Genomic DNA, 21,017 nt, shown 5'->3' on the forward strand with positions numbered 1-21,017 from the left:
GTAATTTGGTATACTTCAGCCTTTTGTCCCTGTTTCCCATCCTTAAGAATGACTTCTTGTCAGCCACCCTTCCATGGAGACCATTTCTGAGGGAGCTTAAATACTATTTTTATGTCTGTAAAACTATGTTTTTTTGTTTGGTTTTTTTGGGGGGGGTGGGGGGTGGGGGGGTTCAAGTGCCTATAAAGTACAATTTAGAATTATTATTTGTCAAGTTTTTTGTTATCTGTAGACATGCTACTGTTTCCTCCCTTGTATTAGATGCCTTTAATGCTTGCATGATTCATAGGTCAGTGTTAACAAATAAATGTTTCCTGTGAAAATGGTCAGGTAGAATGCCTGCACTGCAAAATGAGAGACAAAGCAGCCCTAATATCCAAAGAAAAGCCACTTACAATTTATGTCATTCTCAGTGATTTTGGCCCACAGCATCACAGATAACGCAAGCACAGGAAAGCAAAAAATTAAAAATAAAAATGTACTATGCTTTATTTAATTTCAGCAAACCTTTATCTACTAACAACATCATTACCCTTTAGTCAGATACATTACTCCATTAAATCACACCTGTGAGTGTGACTTTAACCTGCTGTGGGTGCATATTAATTTCCCATAGCAATAGGCATACCCTTTATCTACTGGCTGAAGAAAAAGAAAAAGACAAAGACCCCCTTCAATACAAAGTTACACTGCGTGGATCCTTTTCTTCATGAAGCTGTGATCACAAACAAAAACATTAGTTGGTTTTCTGGGGTGGAATCATTAACCACCTTACAGATCAGATAAGTAGTCATGCAGAGAATTTATGGCTCTAAAAACTAATCTGACACACTGATCATTTCAAAAGACAAAAACAAAGTGTAGTCTGATCTCGGTAATTAGTCTCTGGTGGTGTCTTTGCATGGGAATATTAAAAGGTGTTTATTTGTATGAATATGCAACACCATTGTGTACATACCAATGTAACAATCTGTGGCTGTCTGCACTCTGGTCACGGCTCAGGCATGAAGACAGCCATTATCTGGTCCATGCTAAACCCCCTGAGCCAATTTGATGTGATGAATGTGCAATTTCCTTTGTCTCCACACAGCCAGTTAATTACAATCTCTATCAATAAAGTATGTCCCACTTCAGTGCTCGACATTATAGACCAAAGAGTCACATCTTCGGACGACCTGTCACTCTGGAGTATAGCAGACTTTGCCAAATGTGGATTAATTTAATGGAGAAGAGACTGTTTCGAGAACAAGCTAGATAACCAGAGAAGATACACTTTGAGAGTGACTAAATTAACCACTTAGTATTTACAGAGACTTCATTTAGCCTAGATTCTCCGCCAGTAATTACGGGCCGAATTATAATAAGGTTGCCTTGGCTCCTTTCAAAAAGGAGGACATAGAGAGATGCAGGGAGGGAGAGACCGACCAGTAGACAGAATGATATTGATTTCTGACAAAATTAGAACAATCTTTCATAATCAGGAGCAATGTTCCATGGCATGTTTGACAGCAGCAAACTTTTCCACCAGCTCTTTTTACCGATTGTCTGTCCCTCTCCTACACACATAAGCACACACACTTAATTAATTTAATTCCGCAAATATCTTTGGAGCCAGGAAACAATGGCTCGAGTCTACAGTGCTGAATTTGATACACAGATTTTCTCACTCAGAGAGCGTGCACACACGCACACACACCAACCTACATTTCCAAGAGGGCTGAATTACATTACATTTGTCTGGAAGCATACTATTCTATAAATGTCCAAGTTTTCTGAACACAGGAGTACCATCACAGTTTAGAAAATTATCTTAAAAGCAAAAGCTTCCACTCTTACAACATAATCAGTGTATTATGAGGTGTTCACTATATGAACAAACATTTACCACAGAATATTAAAAGCTGAACTGAGTGTGTTGCTCCTCTACAGTATAAGTTCATCTCACTAACTGAAAGTTGGTATAAGCTTTCTCGTTCTTCACATTCTTTATATCACATCTTCCATTCGTTCTGTTACTCTTTTTAAATCCCCTGCACTATGAGAAACAACAACCTCAGTGCTGAAAATAATAAGTTTTGACAAACATTTCACATTTGTTTTGTGTAACATGGCAATCTTGCTTGGTTCTTGTTGTAGAGTCAAAAGCTCTAAACAGAATTAGCTAACAACAGCTGTCTGCTGATTCCACCAAAACAAGGACCCCTTCTAGTTGCATGGGTCTTAAGGTGGATTTATGCTCGTGTGGGTTCTGCGTAACCACCGTAGGCTCAGCATAGCTCCACAGAGGCTTGACATGCACCTCTTCCAGACCTGACGTGCACCCCTGCTACCCAGACGGTTTCACAGAGGTACCCCCCTGTGATTGGTCAGTTTGGGATCACGTGCTGCCGGATATCTGGATCTTCTAGCTGAATCTGTGGTAACCACCATTTTTAAAAACATTAACCAGAAGATCAAGTTGTTGAGTGGCTGATCTGATTTGGTTCTTTGTTTTCTTCCACAAGCTAATAAAGACAGTGAACCATAATGGCAGCCATTGTTGTTTTAAAACAGAAAATACCTACCGAACTGAAGTGAACCATCAAAAGAACTCTGACCTGGTGAGTTTACTGGCCGATACCACCCCTGCTGCCACCTTCAGATTAGAAGGAGAAACTGCAACATGACAGCAAAACCCCCCTACGCTTGAGTGCGAAAGTACACGCACCAGCATCAGCTACGCTATAACCAACCGCACGGAGACACCACGCACGCATAAATCCACCTTTAACCTTCACTGTTTCCTGTGTTCAGTGACCATAAAGGAACTGTGATTAGTTTAAAGAAAAACAAACAAGGTAAAGGACTGCAGAACAAACAGCTCTTGCTGACACGTGTTGCTTGATATTCAGCTTGAAACACCAGGTTACGTGGTTAACTATCTAAGTACTGTAATGATGAATGACATTGCATGTTGTGTCAATTAGAGGGTTAAAGGCACAAAAACCAGGGGGAAATGACCAGAAATTGAAAATACAGCCATCAGTGTTCACTTCTCTAGTCTTTACTCCATTTCCTCGGTCCCCAGTGGGTATATAAACTTGCTACATGTACAGAACTGACAATGGGACTCATATCCTGCCCTTTATATGGACTTAGTTCCTTTTTATATACTTCAGTTGAGGTGGTCTCAAAAGGCCCAAAAGCCTTGGAGGAGATGCAGTACTGACCTCTTCAAACCATTTACTCAAGGTTGTTACAGAGGTTTTTGACCAGTTTGCCAAATGGATTACTGCTTAACCCCACCCCAAAAGGTTTCATTAAACAAATAAGCTATAGAGGTTTAAACTATCTGCTGTAAAGTTGCTTGCAGAGCTGTCAGTCTTATCAACAGCGCTTGTAAGGACCTTACTTTGTATCAAACTGGAAGGAAGCTGTGTAAAAAGTGACCATTGTAGCATCTCACTCAGAATGCTGCCTCATTTGGATCATTGTATTCAACATTTGCTTTTACCTCTGCCAGCTTCACATTACTGTATGTTATAAAGGCAGAGCTCTAGCTTAACTGCTTAACTTAACTACAAACACATGTAATGTCTGCACATGATTAGAACATTTAAACCCATACAGCTCTTTCAAACTGTCTCTCTGATATTCGTCTCTGGATGCAAAATAATTTTCTCAAACTTAACTCCAGTAAAGCCAACATTCTCATCTTTGGTCCTGATTAAGGATTTCCCTTACCTTTACAGCCAAAACTTTCCATTGCTCATTTAAAAACTCCACTATTTAACCCACGTCCTACTGCTGGAAACTTTGTGTTATCTTTGATACTGAACTCACCTTTACCCAACATTTAGACAAAAACAGCTTTCTAACATTCTTAAAAACATCGCCCACCTCCACCCCTCTCTTACCTTCCCTGCAGCTGAAACCTTTTTTCACACCTTCATAACATCCCACATAGATTAATACAATAGCATCCTTTACTACCAACTGTCTCAATAGACTTCAATACATTCAAAACTCTCCCGCACGCCTCCTCAACCAAATATGTTCCTTAGACCACATAACCCCAATCCTTTAAAATCTAGCTCCTTATTCCAATACATCAAATACAAAATCCTTTTGCTCACACATAAAGCACTCCATAACCAGGCCCCCTCCTACCTAAAGGACATGCCCCACCCCTACATCCCTTTCTGTACCCTTCAGTCAGCTAATGCCAACCTCCTGATCATTCCTAGGATCAAACACCAAACCTGCGGCGATAGGGCCTTTTCTGTTGTTGCCCTATTCTTTGGAACTCTAGCCCACAATACATCCGTGACACCACAGACCCTGCCACCTTTAAATCTGAACTATAAACTCACCTGTTTCACTCAGCTTTTAGCACATAAACTTTTTATTTGAGCTGTTTTGTCTTTTATTTTAACTTCTGTGAGTTGTTTTCCCCTTTTATAATTGGCCTTCTTTTGACTTGTACTTTTATTGTGTAAAGCATCGATGGGTTTTCTGAAAAGGGCTATGTAAATAAAATGTTATTATTATTATTATTATTATTATTATTATTATTATTATTATCATTATTATTATTATTATTATTATTATTATTATTATTATTATTATTATTATTGGAATGGTATGTTTTGAGTGTATCTCCCTTACTCATGGGCTCTGTTCCAATAATTTTTCCTTTTTTCAGATGTTAAAAAGTTTAGTTTACATTTTTTTTTAATTATTATATTCTCTTATATGCAGACACACACACTGTTTTCAGAGGCAGTTTTTTTTTAACACAAAAAACTCAACATTAAGTCAGAATCTTCAGTTATATAAGTATTTTGTTGAGGATATTTGAGTAGACAGCAGCTGGCTAAAATCTGACAGAGAGACAGCTATTTATTTTTTACTTTGCAGTTTCCTGGATATGTGGCTTCAGAACAGCGCTGGTAGAGTTAGAATGATTGTGTTCAATATATGATGATAATAAAAGTGGACAGCAGCATCTAATTTACCTGATCAAGAATACAGATGATGCTGCTTCCTCATGTTAAGAGGAAAAGACAGAGTCTGAATGTTGTTGTTCTGCTGGAATCTCAGAAATGTCAGATTCATTTTGAAGCTAATAGCAGAAAAATAGATAAATAGTTAACTAATCAACTTGGTCATTGAAAATTTGCTTGTTTGTTAATTAAATGTCTTTCACTAAAGTGATTGTTCACTAAACTTCTCGTACAACTCCTATCTAGTCATAATAATACAACTGTGAACAACATTTTAAAAAAAATTTCACACAAAGCACGTCTGCCAGCTGCATACAATTACCTTCAAGTTCAATTAAAACTTCTCCTATGTGACGTCATCCCAGAATTTAAAGTAATTGGACTGAACACTAAGCTGCAGGGAAGGACAGCAGGAGAACACTAATGCACATGTGAAGTGGGCCACACATCAATGAAGCAAATCTAAGAGCAGCACACTTTTTGCCTTATGCACCAGATGAGCAATTTTAATTCAAGTGAGCAGGCAACGTCTTTTAGTCAGTATCCCGTTTCTACTTGATAGATAATTTGCTTAACTAGTGTCTGTCAATTTGCTTTTTTTCCCCATGAATCCAATCTATGAGGAAAAGGTGTAAAGAATAAATGAAATAGTTTGTTAATCTTTAGCAGTATTGGGTACAAACATGAAGGCGGCTACAGACATTCCAACATGGTTAAATACATGGTGAACAAGTTTTTGTACAAATATTTGTTCATTTTGAATTAGTTGCCAGCAAAACATTCCTTTAAAAGTTGAAACAGGAGCAATAAGGAATGACTGAAAACAAGTAATAGATGATGGTTCCGCTCAGAAAATGAGTTAAAGAAGCACTACTCAACTTTGGCAGATCTTCTCTGTGATGCAACCCTATCAACTGCTAATTTAGCATCATAGTGCTACTTGTAAGTCTTGCATTTACTCTGCTCTGCTATCGTCTTCCTACACTTCAGTGTTGACTTAAATGGATTACTTACTTAGAAGGATCTTTGTACCTCCACTATCAAACTTTGGAGCATGTGTTGAACACAGTTTGAGAATTTGTGTCCACCATGACAGAACTCCAAACTGACTTTCCATTGGAATTATTTCCATGGCACCATTATGTTACTTTAATCTTTTTAGAGTCACCACCATGTAATGCCTTGTTAAAGAGGTTGTGCATACAGTGTTAGTAATGACTTGACCTTCACTGAATTGTCAAGCACCCAACTAAATGCATATGCATGCAAAGTGAACATGAACGCAATTTAAATAGACATTTTCAGGTATGTTGGCATTAACACAAATTATTTCTGAAATGGTGCTGAAGCACTCATGTATGAGATAAATGTATGTTTTAATACAGTTTTTTGTGTATGGATTATTACATTAGCAAAAGTTAGTCAAAAACCAGAAGAAAAGAAACGTGATGTAATTGCAATAGTTTGTGAGTTACAGATGAACTTACAGAAACGTTATGAAAAGGGTTTCATGTTTGCTGCAGCATTTCCCCATTGCAAAGACATCTCTTCAGTATTTGAGTTTAGGCCACCTTTGGCAACTTTGTCCCATAAAAAAAAAAAAGAAAAAGATGCTCAAGATTGTGTGCTAAATACACTGGTTAGCCCCAGTGTTTATTTAAATCCTTAATCTTTTATAACTATAAATGAAAATCCCTTCAGAAATAAGTGATCTAAATATCCCAAAGGAATATGTGATATTACAGCAACTTATTTAACAACAAAAGCAATAACACATAAAAGGGTGTGAAGAGGTTGACTGGAATCATAACAGTTTATCAGTCCAGTCTCACCAGAAAATGAGTTGTATATATATTTGGCCACATGGCAAAAATGTGGTGTTACAATCCATTAGAAAGACATTGTGACATGACATTTCAGTAAGTAGTTAATTTTTCAAGGGCAGCATAGTGGTAGATGACAAAAATAAAGTTGAGATCTCTCAGTCCAGAGTTGAGGATGTACTGCTCTCTCATGAGCCCTTCCAGCCATCTTATAAGGTATTTTTGTGCTAGTTCACTGTTCTGAATGTCAGTATCAATAAGTTGCAAACATCACCAAAATCACATCATCACAAGAGTGGAAATGTCATGTTTAGGTTGTTCTGAAAACCGAAAGAATGCCATGGTGTTGATTTGTTTTCAAATGGTACTGGGTTCCCACAGAAGAGTAAATGCTTTGCACTATGCTAGCAAACGTTATAACTAGCAACAGTTTTAAGGAGAAATCAGAGTTAAACTGTGCTTGAAGCACAAAATCACTACAGAAAGCATGAAAGCCTTTTTTCTACGGCATTTAAATTGTTTCAGTTTTAAAGAGACATAAAAAAGGACTTTCTTATATTTATATTTTCTGACAGCTTTTGTTTTTAACAATAACAATTACTGTAATGTAAATTAAACATCCAAAATCATTGAAGGGTTTTTACTTTGAATACAGACTTTATCTGAAAAACTCTGCTTATTCAGACTTGTTGGGAGGACATACTATATTTCTATTCATGCCATAATTTTATTTATTCAAGAGTTTTATTGTAAATTTTAGTGCAGTTTTTTTTTTTTTCATATAAAATGTAATTAAACATGTTCCTGTTTACACCAAAGTTAAGCAGTTTTAGGTTTCATATTTGTTTCCTTACCGAAAAAGAACAGTACAATAACCTTAAAACCAAGGTACCAACCAAACCTGATTTTGGTGTCCTGTTGCACCCCTATTTTCTAGTAATTGTTCAAGATTTGATCTGCATACACACACAGCTTTTCAACTACCCCTGTAGGTACTCATTCATTCATTCATTCATTCATTCATTAGCTGTACCGCTTTATCCATTATGGGTGGCAGGTAAGCTGGAGCCTATCCCAACTTTTAACAGGTGAGAGGTAGAGTATTCCCTGGACAGGTCACCAGTCCATCACAGTTCAGCACTTTTGTGGTCAGACAGCCATATTTTGAAAAAAGTGGGCTTGTTGTTGCTGAAAATCCATATGGTTTTCTAAATTCCTGGTAAAAAAAAAAACTGATGGAGATATTGCTACCTGATTTACCTCAGCTTCAAATTTACTACTACCAAGATAATTGACAGTCACACTTCACAGTGGCAGAATTAAAATCATTAAAAGTCAGATTAAAGGCTTTAAGACATTTCATGGCAGGATGTGTATCAGACCTTCAGCTGTGGAAAGTGTCTGAAAGAAAGTATTTCCTCCATGTCAAAAAAACAGCATACATAGATAACGTTAACGTGATGTAAAAATTAGGGATGCCCCGATGATATATTTAGGAGTTAATGTTATTACCGAGAGACAACCTTCCTATTTTAAGACTGCTTCATGAATAAATATATTTACAGTTAGAGAAGACCACCATAAATAAACTTTGAAAGCATACAAAACAAACTTTTCACCTTCCCAGAGTTTCTAAAAACAACTCTAATCAAGCCTCTGCTACAAAAGGACAATCTAGACAAGACACAAATGAGCAACTACAGGCCGATCTCAAATCTAACCTTTCTAATGCTGGGCTCACACCAAACGATTTTCACGATCGCAGACTAAAAACGGAAGTCTTTAGGAAATCTTAGGACTTTTACTGAAGTCACACCAACAAGGCAAAAAGTCTGAGTTTATTGAAGGACTGAGACCTTACTTTGAAAAACAAATAAAAGGAATCACAAAATCAGCCTACTATCACGTTAAGAATATATCAAGGGTAAAAGATCAGATGTCTCAGGAAGACCTGGAACTAGTCATCTCTAGTCGATGTTTTCATCTTTAGTGATCTTGATTATTTTAACAGTGTTTTTACAGCTTCCTAAAAATCAATTGCACACCTGCAGCTTATTCAGAACTCTGCTGCTCGAGTCCTCCCTAAGAACATGAAAGTGGACCACATCATTTCAGCTCTGAGATGTTTACACTGGCTGCCTGTTCATCAGAGAATAGACTTTAAAAATCTGCTGCTGGTCTATAAAGCTCTGAATGGCTTAGGACCAAAATACATCAGTGACTTCTTAACCTAATATGAACCTACCAGAACCTACCTACTCAGCTTCTGTGCTCCACATGTCTGGAACAAACTCCCAGAAAGCCTCAGATCAGCTGAAACACTCAGTTTATTTAAATCTAAATTAAAGACGCACTTTTCTCTGCTGCATTTCAATAGTTTTTATTTAGAAGTCCAAATATGTATTTGTTTTTTTTTTTAGCTTGAAGTTTTAAACTTGATCATGTTTTAAAATTGTTTTTATCCAGCATTCTTTCTTTTCCCCTTTTCATTTGATTTTAATGTTAAATAATGCTTCCTGTTTCTGTAAAGCACTTTGAATCACCCTGTCATTGAATTGTGCTACACAAATAAACTTGCCTTGCCTCACACATTTATTTATTTATTTATTTATTTTTAGTGAAAATCTAGCTGTAGCAGCTGATCCAGTAGGTAACAGTACGCCTGCTTTGTCTATCTTTTTGTTAACTACGAACATCACCAAGGTGCAAGTCACGTGATGAGTGGTGAAAGCTGAGAATGGTCTATTGGAAGTCATTGCATACTGTAAAAAAATGTAATAAGAATGAAAAACTTCCTGAATATTCCTGAAATATACATGAAATTAGACATAAACTTAGCCTATAAAACACCTAATACTGGCTGATGGTAATTTGGAATGCGGCCCATGCACAAAAGCCAATTGGAACATGCCATGCAGGTAGCAGCATCAAGAGCAACCAGCAAAGCTCTGGTGAGACCTGAGAGAATTTTTGTAAATGCAAAAGATTGTTTAGCTTTTTTATTCAATTATCTAATTTCTTTAAGGTCCAATGGTAATGAGAAACAGCCTTTTCATTGTTGTTTTGCAACTTATAGTTTAAATGTTCTCATTTTACATTGTTTGGTTTTTTTTTTTTTTTTGGAATGCTCCATAGTGCTGAGGATTTGAGGTTTGCCTGTGGACAAGATACCTGTCAGACAGGATTGGGAGTTTTTATATATCAATGCTGCTGAGCAGTGATGTGGATAAATGATAACGGCCCACTGTCCCATACAAATTGGCTAATAATCGCTGATATTGTCTATTTAATCAAGTAGAAAAGTCTGAATTTATTTATTTTTTATTTTAGTTTACCAATATAAGGAGTGATTTGATAATACGAGAATAGAATTTTCTTTTCAATCACATATATGAAACAGTCCAAGAGTCAGTGGTCAGAGTTCATTTAAAATGATCTAATTACAAAAACAACAACAAACTAAAACACCTATACATAAGAAATATGTTATTAAATAGTGGATAATAGTTAATTCGATTATATTTAAATTTGTTTTGCTGCATTTTCTGTTTTTGTTGTTTCAGAACCAGGACAGTCCTGCAGACATCAGGCAGTGCGCCTCCATTGACGTGGCTCAGAATTTCCTAAGGATATGTACGGATATCCATGCATTATTTTTTGTAAAAAGAACCATTCAAACCATTTATGAGAGCAGTAATGACACTTTTTTTAGCTGGAAGTTGCTTTGGAGTTGTTGTTTTTTTTTTTTTTAACCATTATGTAATGAATATACATGTGCAAGTAGATGTAATGTATGTATATAATTTTGACATTCTAAAAGTAGACACAGGAAATGCGTTTTCAAACAAAGACTAGATCTTGAAATATATTATTTTTATTAACAGATAGATGGGGTCATTTTCTATGTTAATTTATTCTTATATTTGGCCTCAAAAGGATAAATGATGCATAAATACATTCTGTTATAGTAAGACTCCCTGAACTACCTGGCTAGTTTATATTGACATGTCCCTGCTACATTTTAAACACCTCACATTGTCATTTTTTTCTAGTTTCCCTCTGAGCGCACCCCTCCTACCCATGCCTGTCACCATCACAGGCAGACAGATATCCTGGTGGGAAAACACACACATCCACAGACACAAAACACATAGAGAAATGAAGAGAAGAAGACATTGACATTTGGCGAGTCAAAGGGCTCCTGTCATCATTGAGAAGTTTATCATAAACACTAACCATTCAGGAAGAATTATTAAACACACCTCTGCAAATGTATACAGTGAAAGGAGTCAGGAACAGATTGACAAGAACCTTGTGGCAACTTTTTTGCTCATATGACATACAGCTGATTTTATGCCTTAAGTTTCTTATACATATGCAGATGGACACACTATTCATGTGACTGGAGACGACTTCTTCAAAATGATTCTAATAAATTTTGTCCCAACTTTTGGTTCAAGTATGATAAGATTCACAATTTTTTCTCACAGTGTGTGTCTGTGAGGAATTCTCCTGAGATGGGATTGACCAAAACCTGTTATATGTTCATACAGAAATATATGAGCTCACTGTATGCGACCCAGAGGAAGACTGAAGCAGCAACAACAGTATCAGCTGACAGTTTGCCAGAGGCTGACATTTACTGTAACATTCAATGGTCCCTATAGCTGCGGTAGCTGTGGTGTTGTTCATGTGCACCCAGACTTTGGAAGTGATGCAGAATATAAGATTCATTTCTAAAATTAGATTGATAGCATTTCTGTCTGCATTTTGTATTTTGATGCCTTAATTGTATTGCAAAACAGATCTATCTTTTTCTCATTTAAGCACACAATTGTAGAAAATATCATCTTTGTTTATGTTTTTTAACATTCACTAAAGATAATAGTTTATTTACATGGACTTGGATTTAAAAAAAAATCAATCCTTTAAAGATATATTTTATTTCCTGCATTTAATGGTTGGTTGGTTATGCATGTCTAAATATTGTTTGACAAATTGATGCCACCACTGTTCAACTAACAAACTGTACCTGTCACCATGAGACCTATCTGAGATGAATGAGGGTATGGTACATTCCTTTTTGCATGGATAGAGTCAGGATTATTGGAGAAGACTTTATTTATTTGGATCATCCACTTTTGTTATACTTACTGTGGTGGCCGCACTCACCTTGGTTTGAGGTTCCCGAGTCCGACAGGCTGCTTTCAAGCAAAAGCAAAAGCACGCAGTATTTCCCAAGGGAGTACATCTTTAGGTCAGACGCAAGTGCGCTTTGAACTAAAACGCTGCAAAGGCTCTTAAATAGATCCACAAAGTGAATAGGTGGGGATTTTCACGGAAGATTTCATTGAAATCTTCTCAGTATCCAAGACTTAGGTGGTCACAGTCGCATCCACAAGAGTTTTTTTTTCCTTTCTCTCTCTCTCTCTCTCTCTCTCTCCTGCCTTTTTTTCAGCCAAGCATCCCAGACTCCTCTCTGAGCACACAAACAAACAAACGAGCCATTAAAAAGAAAAAAAAAAAGAAAAGAAAAGACGACTTATGCTGCAATAAGTCAAAAAATGAAAGAGAAAAAAAAATTAAATAGTATCAAAACGCGCACAGGTCGACGTCGGGAGGTGCAGAGTATGACCAAAGTGTCCCAAAACGCAGCTCCTCGGTGGATGCATACGATGACTTCAGATTGTTTTGTTTGTGTGTGTCTGTGTGTGTGTGATTTTTTTATTCCAGAAGGATGGTACAAGAGTGAGAAGGAGTAGAAGACAACCTGGACTTTCCGCCGCACTTTCAGCCGGTGCATCCCCTCCTGCGCCGCCGTATCAATGCGTGTATCTCCCTCTCTTTTCTCAGGATAGGAGGGATGCTCCTGCGCAGCCTAGGGAGACGTGTTTTAAACCACAGCTAAAGATTTAAAAGCAAATACAACTTGTCCTTTGCGATATATCACCTCATTTCTCACTTTCTTAGAATACAGACGGAAAGTACGGGTTTCTGCTGTGTTATTGATTCCAGGGGGCGTCGGGGAGATGGAGGGAAATATGAAGCCATTATTACACAGCTGTATTAACCCGGTGCTGTAGGTTTTGTCTGCATTTGATTATGTTATAGGAATAGTAATGTGTCTGGGGCAGTATCTATTTTGGGTGTCAAGGGAGGAAAGAGAGCAGACAGATAGGTTAAAACTAATTTTATACAAAGCACAGTGAGTTTTAGGGTGCTTACACACAGACACATGCAGACACACACACAAATGTGGGTGTCTGCTCATTAGAAAAGAACCCACTCAACACTTTTGCTTAGCTTTGGTTTAGCATGTCCGGAAACAAAGACTTTCATCATCACTTCAAACACTCCTACCACTTCTGGTCTGTGAGCTTCACAATGGTGAAGATGACTGTTAATAGAAGTCCACTGGGATCCACAGTCAGTGAGAAGATACAATGACCTTTTGGTCTCCAGAGTCAGAGCTCAGCTGTTGAAGGATAAAGGTACAGCATAGACTGATGGGCTGCATTAGTCACTCTCGATGTTTTTGGCTGACAGCTGATGTAATTACAGCTTGGAAGGAAGGTGGAAGATGCCATAACCTTCTTGCCAAAACAAATGATAAGTAATGTTTGCGCTTAATTTCTTACAAGAACTTACATCTACTGCATTGTTTACATTCCTGTAAAGAAAACAAGATATACAGAAAAATTACTGCAAAACTTTAAAGCTTTACAATTGTAGCTCTTATAAACCAAGAAGTTAACATATTTGGGTGCAAGAATATAAATCTTATGTAGTGCATAGCATTTCATAATAGTCAAACTAATGTCTGTCCTGTGTTGCTTGTCAGGATTAGCTCATAGTTTGGGGGGAAAAAAGACAAGCTAGCCCCTTTTGTGTAAACCTGTTTAGTTTCTATGGGGTTTGTATTCAACTTTAATAGAGATGGTCATTTTTAACAGTTGTCATAAAAAGATTTTTGAGTCGATAAAATCTCTTTTTTAAAAAACAACTGGAGTGCAATACACAGTGCACTTGTAGTGCAGCTCTTTACATGAATTTTTTGGCTTATCCTTATCTAGTTCAGGAAACAAGGCTCAGTTCTTCTCTCAGTGTGACTCAGGCCATGTTTACACCACAATGCTGAGACAGTAACATGCAAAAGTTTTGTTACGTTCTGGCCTCTTGTTTACACAGTAACATGGTTTTGGGTGGATGGTGGATAAAAAGATTTGGCAACGGCCTCCAGAGTGATTTTTTCTCCTAATGCAAGGAGATTCCCATCAGAGTAAACTGGAAGAGGAATCTTTTGGCAACAATGACGTGTTTCACAACATCTTGCAATTGCACACTCATACACAACATCAATGGCAGACCTCTGTGTCATGTTTGTGCCGCTACATCATTTTTTTTGGTCTGCTGTTGTGTAAATGCGTGTGTGTTTTCAAAAACGTATTTTGCGTGTAAACAGTGATGTCTAAGCAGGGCCTCAGTTTGGCATCATGTTAACACAACATGTCAGTGCCATGGATAGTGACACCTACCTTCAAATGAGTCTCCCTCAGTAATCTTGCTACACACACAACCAGGCATGGAGATGAAGAATTAAATATAAAATTTTTATTCTCCCAAATAAGCGTGTTCAACCTCTACTTCAAATGACACAATTTCAAAAATATAGATAGTAGTTTCGGAATTACCCACAAGCCCCTTTGTTTCATTTATTAATTTTTGTTTTTAGTTTTATCTCCCCCCTGTTGCATCCTCCATTTCAACTGCTGTTTGAAAGGCTCCAGGCATGAGGCTATTGATTCTAATGGTCAATAGAAAGCCTTTTATTTCCTGCAGAGGAAAAGAGCATAACTGTTCCCCGTATCTCCATGATTCTATTTTTGCAGTAAAAGCAATGCCACTTGATCTGTTTGTCCCAGAAACACTTTTGCTCCACAAACGTATTATCCTCAAAAACTTGGCCATTTCAGTGAAAATTGCTGAGGATTTTTTTTTATTTCTCTGTAAGATCATTTCTAGTTTTAAAATACCATAATGCAGATTTATGACAATAAATCCAGAAAATAGCAATCCATGAATATTTTGCACATTCTCACTTTCAGCAGAAGATCCTGTTCCCAATTATTATGACTTTGCTTCTGTATTTCCCTATTTATTATTTACAGACTAAAATTCCAGTTTCCAGTCTATAATATTTAGGTCAATCTATAGTTTCAGCTTTAACATAAAATGTTTTTATTTGCATAAAATCTGAGTGTATAAATATATATACATATATATATATATATATGTGGTTCTGCAGGTGTTAACCACAGGCCACTTCTCAGTTTCTATGCTTTCTGGCTAATGTCTTGGTCACTTTTGATTGCTGGCAGTGCACACACACAAGTGGCTCAGGTAGTGCAGCTCATCCAGGATGGCACATCAGTGCGAGCTGTGGCAAAAAGGTTTGCTGTGTCTGTCAGTGTAGTGTCCAGAGCATGGAGGCGCTACCAGAAGACAGGCCAGTACATCAGGAGACGTGAAAGAGGCCGTTGGAGGGCAACAACCCAGCAGCAGGACTGCTACCTCTGCCTTTGTGCAGGGAGGAACAGGAGGAGCACTGCCAGAGCCCTGCAAAATGACCTCCAGCAGGCCACAAATATGCATGTGTCTGCTCAAATGGTCAGAAACAGACTCCATGAGGGTGGTATGAGGGCCTGACATCCTCAGGTGGGGGTTGTGCTTACAGCCCAACACCATGCAGGACGTTTGGCATTTGCCAGAGAACACCAAGATTGGCAACTTCGCCACTGGCGCCCTGTGCTCTTCACAGATTAAAGCAGGTTCACACTGAGCACATGTGACAGACATGACAGAGTCTGGAGATGCCATGGAAAACATTCTGCTGCCTGCAACATCCTCCAGCATGACCAGTTTGGCAGTGGGTCAGTAATGGTGTGGGGTGGCATTTATTTGGGGGGCCGCACAGCCCTCCATGTGCTCGCCAGAAGTAGCCTGGCTGCCATTAGGTACCGAGATGAGATCCTCAGACCCCTTGTAAGACCATACTGGTGCGGTTGACCCGGGGTTCCTCCTAATGCGAGACAATGTTAGACCTCATGTGGTTGGAGTGTGTCAGCAGTTCCTGCAAGACGAAGGCACTGATACTATGGACTGGCCCGCCCGTTCCTCAAACCTGAATTCAATTGAGCGCATCTGGGACATCATGTCTCGCTCCATCCACCAACGCCACGTTGCACCACAGACTGTCCAGGGGTTGGTGGATGCTTTAGTCCAGGTCTGGGAGGAGATCCTCAGGAGACCATCTGCCACCTCTTCAGGAGCATGCCCAGGCGTTGTAGAGAGGTCATACAGGCACGTGGAGGCCACACACACTACTGAGCCTCATTTTGACTTGTTTTAAGGACATTACATCAAAGTTGGATCAGCCTGTAGTGTGTTTTTCCACTTTAATTTTGAGTGTGATTTCAAATCCGGACCTCCATGGGTTAATAAATTAGATTTCCATTGATAATTTTGTGTGATTTTATTGTCAGCACATTCAACTATGTAAAGAACAAAGTGTTTAATAAGAATATTTCATTCTTTCAGATCTAGGATGTGTTATTTTGGTGTCCCCTTTTTTTTTTGAGCAGTGTATATACACACCGATGTTACTGCTCCACTATCTTTTCAGACAGATAGACAGACAAACAGACAGAGAGACAGACAGACAGACAGACAGATAGACAGACAGACAGACAGACAGACACACAGACAGACAGACAGATAGACAGACAGATAGATAGATAGATAGACTGCATTATACATTGTTGAAAAGCCAGATTCACCTTTACACTGAAGTATCACTTAGGAGCTGGAATTAGTAAAACAGTGAAACATGTGTGTGATCCTCCCCCCCAAAAATGTCAAAATCCCTCCAATATTTTCCTGTTTGTACTCTTGTTTTGAGATCTAAATGTTGTTAGGTGTCTGCCAGTCACCCAGGTGCCACTTAATTGATAGACAGATTTACCAGATGGAGATCACAGAGCCAGTGATTACATATCTCCAGAATCTGGGAGCCTAACTCTGTCCTCCAGGATGACAGCAATCTTTCACACAGGGCCATGATCATCACAGAGCACCTCCATAATTTGGGAGTGGACAGGATGGAATGGCCAGATGTGAGTTTAGTCCTCTATTCAATTGAGCTTGGGTGTGCTACATGTGCCAAAGTGACAAAACCAAATATATTGGTTGACCTTCTACAACTTCTGGTTGAGGAATGAGATGCCATCCCACAGTAAAATGTGACCAGACTGGTGACCAGCATGAGGAAGAGGTATGTTACTGATGTCTCTGACAACGTAAAATGAATATATAAATATATATATATATATATATATATATATATATATATATATATATATATACAAAATAAGCTGTGGCCTGTCCAGGGTGTACCTTGCCTCTCACCTGCTAAATGCTGTGTTAGGCCCCCAGCAACACGTCATTGGATGACAACTATATATATATAAGTATATATTATATATATATATATATATATATATATATATATATATATATAGGTATAGATAATGGATGGATTAATGGATGGACATATTATATTATATTATATTATATTATATTATATTATATTATATTATATTATATTATATTATATTATATTATATTATATTATATTATATTATATTATATTATATCCAACAGCTTTTTCCAACTTTTATTATGTGTCATTGGACAATAGCACCTGTGGGTTTATCAAATGTAAATTAAAATGTAATTAACACAAAGCTTTTAGCTATACTGCAGCTGTTTTCAAAATGTCAAAGTTAGAACTCGATAATATATAGTTGGAGGTGTACATCCTTTTGGAAAGGATATAAACAAACAAAGCCACATCTGATTACTGTAGGGAGACATTTGCTTGTTATACCCAAGCTGTGATGGAGCTTTGCAAAGAAGAAAAAATAATCTAGATAACCTTTTCACCTTAAAAACTTCAGTTTGTGTGTGAATAACAGATTAAAATTTGACATATCATCCCTAAACTGTTGCATATCACCAAATTCAAACGTATAAAATACAAATTCTGGGGTACATATATACGTACGTACGTACGTACATAAAAAGTTTAAACAAAGTACAATACTTTAAAGTTGAATTCACTCTGATAGTGTAGTGAGAATTAGAAAGGGACAGTATTGGAATAGTGTTGCAATAGCTTGAAGTTACAAAGTAAGCAGAATGGATGCAAACAGAGCAGTTTTACCAGTGAGAGGTCTTTCAACATCCCAGGGCAGAATCACCCGTGACAGAATAAACCCTCATTAAGCCCTGGATGGGGATAATCACTCTTTACCTGTAGACTGACTGGTACCATTAAGAGCTGTAGAGCATTGCTTCCTGCAGTCCATTTACTATTACATGTCTCCTCTGCCATAGGACAACACACATTTTACTGTCCGATTGTTTCTAATATTGCTCACCCCCTGGCTACATCTTCATCATTCATGTTTACATTCTTCCTCTCTGATCTGTATTTTGTAACCTCTCTCTTCTCTTCTGTCCATCTTTTCCTGTCTTTAGCCTTCAGCCTTGTTGTTCACTCCCTCTGCCATCCTCAACAGCTCCTCTGTTTTTTTTCTTGTTCTCACCATAAACAACTCAATCCTTCCCTTCCCATCGTCTGCTGTTTTACAGAGCTACCTACCCACTCACTTCTTCCCTACCGTCCATCTCATATGTGACCTCTCTCTTTCTCCCTTTTTTCCCTCTCACTCTCTCTTTTTTTCCCCCGCTCCCATCCTTCTCTCTCTGAATATTTCATGATTTGGTGGCACACTGCTGAGGTGAGGAACCTTCCTCTGTCTAGAGCTTGCACAGCACAAATATTTACTCCCCATGCTTAGCTTAGATTTGTGTGTTTCTGTGTGTGTGTGTTCTCTTATAAGTTACAGTGATTACATGTGACATGGGCCCCAGAGGGTGAAGGAGGTCTTTGGTTTCAGCCTACAGTGATGTTACTGCTTCACTGCATTTCTTTTCAGATAGATAGATAGATAGATAGATAGATAGATGGATGGATGGATCGATGGATGGACGGACGGACGGACGGACGGACGGACGGACGGACGGACGGACGGACGGACGGACGGACGGACGGACAGACAGACAGACAGACAGACAGACAGACAGACAGACAGACAGACAGACAGATAGATAGATAGATAGATAGATAGATAAATAGATAGATTGATTGATTGATTGATTGATTGATTGATTAAATAGGGCAGAAAAGAAAGGAATGAGAAGAAGTGAAAGTAGGTAAATGAATGGAAACAGCAAGAAAATGTGTGAGAGTGGGGAATCTCACGGTGCCTGTGCATTGACAAACGTCTGCTCTGTTTTGGCTGGCGAGAATGGAGCTCAATTGCAGGTCTGGAAGAACATCAAAACACAATTAAGGGCTGACATGGAACTGGTCATGCAGAAGACTGAGGACAGGGGAGGAAGAAGTGGAGCTAGAGCAAGGAGGATGAGCACTCAGTAAAGAGAGGAGGACAAAACAGTGCAATATTTCGGAAGCAGACACAAAAACAGAAAGACTTTTATCAGCTATGGTCAATGGAAAAAGAAGGAAAGAAATTATACGTTTTGAAAGGATGAGTGCAAGGAAAAAGGAGGAAAGAGGTTAAGTAAGTTTAGGTTTGTTACTGACTGGTCCTGAGTATCACACATATCATTATTTTTATTTGTTTGTTTGTTTTTTGGGGGAATTAAAATGCAAGGAAATAATTCCAAGATTTACTTTGTATGCGTCAGGGAGCAGTGTCACCGCTCTTATCTGACTGTGATCTACACACATGGTACACATTGTGTTCGTGAGATAATTCGGGGTGCAGAGGACTGTAAGGTGCTGGACATATTTTCACCGTTCTCAACCTGGAGTGTCGGCCAGAACACCACTTGAGGCCAGGACTTTATTAGATATGAGGGAATAGGCTTTAATGAAGATGATGGGGGATGAAAGGATGAGGCGAGATGGTTGGTTCAACTGTTCTGTATTGTATCCTCAGAAAACATTACAGCATCACTTGATGTGTGCATATGTTCGCACGGGAGTTTGGGGGTGTGTGTGGTCTTCTGTAAATAAACAGAATACAAATACTTGTACAACTGATTCATATAACCTGTTATCTTGCATAACACACAACTGAGACACAAACCAAGCCCTATTTACACCAAACGAGTGTAAAGTAAACATTTATAGACCGGAATGGGCCAAACTTCACATGCTTGCTGGCTAGCATGAGTAGCACTTAGCTGCTAACATTAACCACACTCAGAATATGTAATACATTTGCTCTAAACAAAAGCGTCACTATTCTTCTGGTCTTCCTCAGGAAGGGCTGGCAGAATCACCAGCCAGGCGACAGGTCTAGTGTAGGTCCTGTCCTTCACCCTGACATTAGCTAATCTACTATGCCCATCAGGGCTCGGGTGCACCTTCACAATGTGTCCAACGGGCCAAAGACAGAGTTCTCCATCACGTCTCCGGATGTAGAGTGCCACTTCTGATGGGGCTGCAGTCCAGGTAAGTACAGCGTTATGAAGCGTGCCCAAAAGTGGTCGGCAAGGACTTGCGCATGTTTCCATCTCTGGCGACTCAGCAACTCATACTTGGGGTAGACCACTGGTGGCAGGGACCCATAAGGCCACCCCATCAATAAGCAGTTCGGAGTTACGGGATCCACATCACCAACATCCGATGAAACGTAGCCCAGGGGCTTGGAGTTGAGGATTCCCTCCACGAGCACCGTACAGAAGACCACTTCTTATAGCAGCTGTGCTCTAGCAGTGGTGAACAAAGCCGCCTTTACGCTGTGGATTTTGCTCTCACATGCGCCTTCGAAATGAGGGGCAGCTGGAGGGTTGAAATGGAACTGGATCTTATGTGGCGCTAAGAGCTGCTGAAGGTCTGGTGACATGGCTGCGAACGCTTGCTGCAGCTCTGTTTCACCACCTTTAAAGGTCCCATATTATACACTTTATTCCCAATCTGAGACCATTCATTAATATCTAAATGAAATATTTCCGCCATGGTATGGACAAATCGACCCTCAGTTTGAGTGCAGCGGCTTCTCTTCACCTCCCTCTTTTTAGCAGCTTCAGAAATGTGCCGTTTATGGTGGGCGGA

At 38.7% G+C, this 21,017-nt stretch overlaps 1 protein-coding gene across 1 annotated transcript in view; it reads right to left on the bottom strand.

The window, feature by feature from the left end:
- Positions 1–12,236, bottom strand: part of LOC121643644 (ephrin type-A receptor 6-like) — a 73,150-nt gene extending 60,914 nt beyond the window's left edge. Inside the window, exon 1 of the mRNA XM_041991176.1 lies at positions 11,981–12,236. Coding sequence (XP_041847110.1) covers positions 11,981–12,059 — 79 coding nt within the window. The 5' untranslated portion in view covers positions 12,060–12,236. The remainder of the gene's footprint in view (positions 1–11,980) is intronic.
- Between the last annotated feature and the right edge of the window lie 8,781 nt (positions 12,237–21,017).

Source organism: Melanotaenia boesemani, chromosome 1 (genome assembly GCF_017639745.1).
Source record: "Melanotaenia boesemani isolate fMelBoe1 chromosome 1, fMelBoe1.pri, whole genome shotgun sequence".
Taxonomy (NCBI): domain Eukaryota; kingdom Metazoa; phylum Chordata; class Actinopteri; order Atheriniformes; family Melanotaeniidae; genus Melanotaenia; species Melanotaenia boesemani.